General features: G+C 33.8%; 1 protein-coding gene across 1 annotated transcript; it reads left to right on the top strand.

Annotated features, from left to right (window-relative positions):
- The first annotated feature begins 1,489 nt into the window (after positions 1–1,489).
- On the top strand, positions 1,490–6,793 carry LOC107791403 (amino acid permease 6). The gene is made up of 7 exons (XM_016613465.2): positions 1,490–1,862; positions 1,947–2,180; positions 2,525–2,618; positions 2,805–3,019; positions 3,290–3,435; positions 5,923–6,150; positions 6,256–6,793. Exons 1-7 carry the CDS (start codon positions 1,760–1,762, stop codon positions 6,679–6,681), a joined length of 1,446 nt encoding a protein of 481 aa, XP_016468951.1. The 5' UTR covers positions 1,490–1,759; the 3' UTR covers positions 6,682–6,793.
- The last annotated feature ends 395 nt before the right edge of the window (positions 6,794–7,188 follow it).

Genomic DNA, 7,188 nt, shown 5'->3' with positions numbered 1-7,188 from the left:
CTTGATTTTGAAGGATTTGATTTTCATGGTTTCCCAAGGTATTTTCACTGTTATTGTTGTTTGACATGATGATAACAACGGCTAGAATGTAGCTTAAAAGAGAAGATTATCAGATTCCCGGTAACGGAACCAATTTGTTTAACCAAAAATTTGAGTCTTTGGTCAAAGCTTAGAAATATGGAGAAATTCGGGTTACTGATAATCTGGAGACGAAAATAATAAAAGACTTTTGAGAATAATAAAGTAATAAGTAATTTTGTATTTTAGTGTAATCTCAATAATATTTCTTGTCCTTACAGATGTTGAGTCATTCTCCTTTTATAGTTGATTCTAGGAGAAGATGTAATACTTTTGTCTTAATGAGGCAATTATGAGCAATAAATGACATTAAAAGAAACGTTACACAATTATTTCTATTTAGTTCAGATTCTCTAACGTATTTGATATTTAATGTTGTATTTAGACTCTTTTACGTTATCAGATTCGTATCTTCACCTTCTTCCGATCTTCGGTCTTTAAATGACTCGAATAGGTACGAGACTCGTACCTATTTGAGTAACGGTCTACACCTATGTTGTTTTCTTCTCCTCATATCTGTTGTCTCCCGTGCCTCTTGGCTATTTATTGCGTTTTGACCTTTTGACCAGTCCATGTGTCATGACACGTCATCTTCAATATTTAGATTCAGTTTTTTTCCAATACAATGGTATACACGGGTGTATAGCTACATCTACAATAAGTGAGATTAATAACATAAAAAATAAGAAAACTTACCTATTATAATAAGTTAAAATGCATTAATTGCATAAAATTACGTTGTCCGTATATATAAGTGTTAAAATTAAAGAGAGGTATTGAACATCACGAATGAAATGTGTGGTAGAAGTTGGTGTAGTGTTAGGAGAGGGAAATTTTAGAAGGCCACGTAACCTATACTATGATGTCTCTAAGGAACTAACTAGGAAAGATATGATGTCTTCCTCTTTGTAATGGCAATTCAAAATTTGTAAAAGAAACCGACCAAATTCATCAAAGAATACAAAATGACTGAGAAAAGGTAAGAGACTGAAACTTAGGATCTCTCCTCCCTCTTTCTTATTATTATATGTTAGTATAAGTTATATCTATTATTAATATAAAAAAATTTATATTACTATTCAAAAAATACACTACATAGATAAGTCTTTTTAAATTGTAAGATTTATAATTTCGAAAATAAAATAAAATATTTATTACAATATATAAAAGTGACCTGATAGTATAAAAATTCGTTATCATTTATATAACTTAAACACATTTCTTATTTTGTAAAATGTTGTTCAAAGTTTTCAATGGATGGTACAGCACAAATGTTTCATTTTCAATGGTTAGGACCAAATGCAAAAGGCAAATTGTGGGGACCCTTTTTCTTATTGGAGGGGGTGGGGTGGTGGTGGGGAACTTGGAAATGATACGAGATCGACATAATATATAAGCACATTCAAGGGTGCAAAATAAACACCATCATTCTTGACCTAAAACTCATATCATTACACCCAAATTTGATACTACTTGTATTTTAGGTAAAAGTTTCCCAAAATCACTAAGTATTTAGCTTTTTCAAAACCTCCCACTATTCTTGGCTCCAAAGACTTTTGGCCTTTGACCCTGAATTTTTAATCATTGTCCCCTCTTTACACTTGTCTTATATATTTCATCTTCCTTAACCATTCATACACCATATAACTCCATAACACAAACACACACACGCGCGCTAAAAATGGCACCCGAATTTCAGAAGAACACTATGTACGTATCAACAGAACTCGAAAGAGGAGATGTTCAAAAAAACTTTGATGATGATGGGCGTGAGAAAAGAACTGGTACGAACAGTTACCTATTGTTACAGGTCAATTGCATAGAACTTAAACTCTAATAGTGCGCGGTGTTTTCTAAATTTTTTTCAGGGACGTTACTAACGGCAAGTGCACATATTATCACTGCTGTAATTGGTTCAGGAGTGCTTTCTTTAGCATGGGCTATAGCTCAGTTAGGATGGGTGGCTGGTCCTGCTGTTCTCTTTGCTTTTTCTTTCATTACATACTTCACTTCTACACTTCTTGCCGACTGTTACCGTTCTCCCGGCCCCATCTCCGGCAAGAGAAACTACACTTACATGGACGTTGTTCGTTCTCACTTAGGTACTCTATTAATATTACACTGTCAGTATATAGAAGTTATATTCGTACTTTCTTTGCTCTTTTTCCATTATTTTCTCAAACTCTAAGAATAGATTGTATAACTTTGACAAAAGAACAAAAATTTAGGCTTTGCTAGTCTTGGAAAATTATGATACAACTACTTTGTTGTTGAGTTAGAAAGAAAATTGTGAATTTTGAACTGGAAGGAAGAGTAATCCATATATTTTTCAAGATGGGGGTTTTCTAAAGATTAAAATCAATTGAAAGATCCACTGCATTTACGCAAGAAATACTTCAATTATTAATGGGATTTTAGCCTTTTCTTTATTTTATTTTTTAAACAGGAGGTGTGAAGGTAACACTGTGTGGACTTGCACAATATGCTAACCTCGTCGGAGTTACCATTGGATACACTATTACAGCATCTATCAGTATGGTGTAAGTACAAAATTCTTATTTTTAAAGAAAATATTATGACCTTTTTGTCAATACTTTGACTAATCTGATCTTATGACAACGACATTAGTACTATATTAAATATATTCTCATGATTACAATTAAATGCTACTAATGATGTTCATAGTTTCAATTTTTCTCTAATTATATATTTTGTGTCAATTTCAGCGCAGTAAAGAGATCAAATTGTTTTCACAAACATGGCCACGAAGCCAGCTGCTCAATATCGAGCTACCCATATATGATCATATTTGCAGTCATTCAAGTAGTTCTAAGCCAAATACCAAATTTCCACAAGCTCTCATGGCTATCAATTCTTGCTGCTGTTATGTCTTTTACTTACGCTTCTATTGGTCTTGGACTCTCTATTGCCAAAGCTGCTGGTACTCTATTTTTCTTTTTCTTTCTCTAGATTATTCGTGGAATCAACCACTGATTCTTACATCAGGATAGACTGCCTATATCAGTATGTCAGTTTGTCACACCCCTTAAGCTGCAACCCTTTCTGGATTCTGCGTGAACACGAGATAGTTCATGCACCAACCTGCCCTTTTTTTTTCTCTCCCTTGAATTTTTGTACTTTGGGGTCCATATAAAGACACTAATTGTCTGCAATTATATGATTTGTTAATTAAAATTTATATAATTTATAGGGGTAGGGCACCATGTAAAGACAAGCCTAACAGGGACGACAGTAGGAGTTGATGTGTCTGGATCAGAGAAAATATGGAAAAGCTTCCAAGCCATAGGAGATATTGCATTTGCTTATGCTTATTCCACCGTTCTCATCGAAATACAGGCAAGCACACTGTCATTGATTCTGATTCTGATCTTTTCTAAGATTTTATTACGTCGTAGGGTTATATGATCTTTGTCTGCATGTGAACTCTGCATGTTTTTTGTGTAATAAATGCACATGCCCCACCCAACCCTTACTACCAGGATAAGGGTGGTCCGTTTATTTTGGCATGCTAGAAAACAATTTTTATAAATGAGTTATTTGAAAAAGATTTTCTGAGTGTTTAGATCGAAAAGTGAAAAATGTTAACATAAGGATAAATTAGTAGTAATAAACATTAATAACTTGGATGTCGGTAAAATGAAATTTCTAAGCATTAAAAGTTATATATATAGACAAAAGTTGTGATATGATGATAAGAATTGAAATAACCGAGACAGAATATTTTCATCCAAAAGTGACAATCATTTTGCCTATTTGGTGGAAAATGTTTTTCTTAAAGAAAATTTTGTGACCACAAGCACCGAAAAACAACTTATTTTCCGTCTTACCAAAACACACTAGTTCTAACTTCTAATCTCTTCACTTTAAAATATAGACAAAAACTCAAAAAATACGCTTATATCCATTAAATTATTCATTTTTTTTCTATAATAGTCTTTGGTCAAAAATAAGTAGCAGCATTGAATTTTGACACCCCAATGACTCGTAACATAACACCATGCATCTATTCATTCTCATCCCAACAAAAATCTGAGGTTCACAGTTGAAATGCGTGCCTTCATTAATGAAGCTTTAGATTATAATATTATATGACGTACCTAATATCTAACTTTAGATGTACTCGTGTATACATCGACAAATCTATTTTATACTACTGTTCGGTAATCAGTGTGCAGACTGCAGACTATATTTTGCCAGCCACGTGTAGGGTTTTGTAGCATTAGGTATTAAGATGGTCCATGTTTATCAATATCCAATCCAATGTAGGGTTTACACTTATTGCTCGAGATGATGTTGCAGGTCATATTTATATATACTGTAGCGGAGACATATTTTACGAAGAATATCAAAATATAAGAAAGTAAATTTACGAAGAAGCTAAAAGAATTCAACTTATATGTACTCTTATAAATAAATTTTTGACCTAACTTAATAATGTAATATTCTGATGAAGGGTATCCATTGATGCCCCTTAGTCTAACATGGCTCTGCCATCGTAAAATATATAAATATAAGTATTAAGATTCACAAATATCAAGATATGTTAATCATAAGTGGTCCACTTCATTTGAAAATGGTCTAGCCATATTAGCGTTAAAAACAATGAATTGTTTATCTTTTTCTTTAACTAAGAACCACAACAAAACTCACGAGCCTTGTCTTTTCCACATGGGTATGGCTAAAAATATTAAATATCGTTTCACACTTTCACTTAGTAGGTTATTTCATTTTCTCCTAAAGTTTCCTGTTAGGTGCAGCATAATATATGGAAAGTATATTATTCCTTATGGACCAGAAAATTGATGGACCGCGACTTCGGGTCACTGATTCTTTAGGCCTTTTTCATAAAAGAAGTGAAAGCCTTCTCTCACACTTCTTATCGTTTCATAACAACCATCCTTTTTTGGTGCATTAACTGGTCATGATTGCGACAAATTTTTACTACTGTCACATCTTTTATTTTCTTATGATATGATGTAATACAACGAACCAGAATTAATTCCACTGCTCCACATTCCTCACTTCATTATATTAAAACCATATATGGCAAATAATTTGGAATATTTTCTAGTTAAGCTTTTAGATTGTTACACATACCGATTCTGAGTAGCATTGAACATTTCCTTGATTACTTAGAGCTTGTATGATTAAACATTCTTGTGGTTTTGACTTGAAATAACAACTATGATATATTATTACTAGATAAATATTTACATATTACTTTCATTAATTACGAAGCAACAATTACTCCACTGACCAGTTAGGAAGAAAAAAGAAACAGGGTGATAAAGAGAGGAACAGGCAATAATAGATATTTCTACTTCTAACATATCAATTCTTGCCATCACAATCTGGTTTTAGAACATCTAAGTGAAAAATAGAAGAAAAAAAAGGCTTGAATTTCAATTGAATTCTCTTTTACTCTGTTCCAGACTTCCAGGTACAAGTCAAGTTGAATTTACAAAAAAGAATTCAGTATTACAAATATTTAAATTCATAAATCCACTACGAAATAAGGCCAGAACCAAGCCCGGTGGGGGCTGTCTGTTAGGGGTTTATTTCTTTCAATTTTTTTTTTTTCTTTTTCGCGGAAAAAGACCAAAATTACCTCTCTAATTCTGACTATATGGAGAGTTTTAGAAGAGGTTGTCATAGGCATATGACGCACTCCTACACTCAAGTGGCCACAATTTTAATATAGTATACTGAATCCAAAAGCTTGAAGCTTGAACCTACTAAGTTCCAATAATAATTTGGCAACCTTTCAACAATATTCAGATATTGTTGTATACTATTTAGAAACCATTACTTAATTAATTGCAGGATACATTGAGGTCACAACCTCCAGAAAGCAAGGTTATGAAGAGAGCCTCATTAGCTGGAGTTTCCACCACAACTTTATTCTATATACTATGTGGTACCATTGGTTATGCAGCCTTTGGAAATGATGCTCCTGGAAATTTCCTTACTGGTTTTGGTTTCTATGAACCATTTTGGCTAATTGACTTTGCCAACGTTTGCATTGCCGTCCACCTTGTTGGAGCTTACCAGGTGAAACTTCTATACAACATTCTCAAAAACCTACTCCCACTACTTAAATACACGAGACACGAATCTAACAATACAAATTAAATGCAATATATGTCGTGACTTTAGGTTTTCTGCCAACCTTTATATGGGTTCGTGGAGGCTCGTTGCAACGAGCGATGGTCAGACAGCAAATTCATCACCTCCGAGTACGCTGTGCAAGTTCCATGCTGTGGCGTTTACAACGTCAACTTGTTCAGGTTGGTGTGGAGAACAGCATATGTTGTAGTAACAGCCGTGATTGCCATGATATTCCCCTTCTTCAATGACTTCTTGGGTTTGATCGGGGCAGCATCGTTCTATCCATTAACTGTCTACTTCCCAATAGAGATGCACATTGCCCAGAGAAAGATACCAAAGTATTCTTTCACATGGGTATGGCTGAAAATTTTGAGCTGGACTTGCCTGGTTGTATCACTTGTTGCAGCTGCTGGATCTATCCAGGGTCTTGTCACTTCTCTCAAGCATTACAAGCCTTTCTCAACTCAACAATAAGTTCTCAGAATTGTTCCAATTAAATATGTAATATTTTCAATAAGAAGTGTAATCCAAACTGATTGGCTGTATGTTATTCTTACAAATTTTATACAGTACGCTTTTTCACAAACTCTACATTGCGATATATGGCACAAAAACTACCTGCAACCTGATTTTTGACTCATTCTCATCACTACAGAAATGATCTAAGCCATCCAGTTACTTAACAGAGCAGGGTCCATCTACATCTAGTGCAGCTTGTATCTCAAAATATTGACTTATCACTGAATAAAGCAGGCAAAATGAATCTATGAACACCCTGGCAACTGCTGTCTAAAAAGCAGTGCTTGTTCCTAGAGGAGTACGGTCATCAGGAACTAAAATTTAGAAGTCATATATGATCTGCATAATGCTTTTACAAGCTATGTTACATGAACGCATTTATGGATACGTATGCTAATAGGGTTGTGCATAGATATCCTATATGAATATTTATAGTTTGTTAATTTTGAATGTTTTTTAAGA

Source organism: Nicotiana tabacum, chromosome 16 (genome assembly GCF_000715075.1).
Source record: "Nicotiana tabacum cultivar K326 chromosome 16, ASM71507v2, whole genome shotgun sequence".
Classification (NCBI taxonomy): domain Eukaryota; kingdom Viridiplantae; phylum Streptophyta; class Magnoliopsida; order Solanales; family Solanaceae; genus Nicotiana; species Nicotiana tabacum.
Note: the sequence above shows the minus strand (reverse complement) of the source record. Positions and strands in the feature narration are given on the sequence as shown.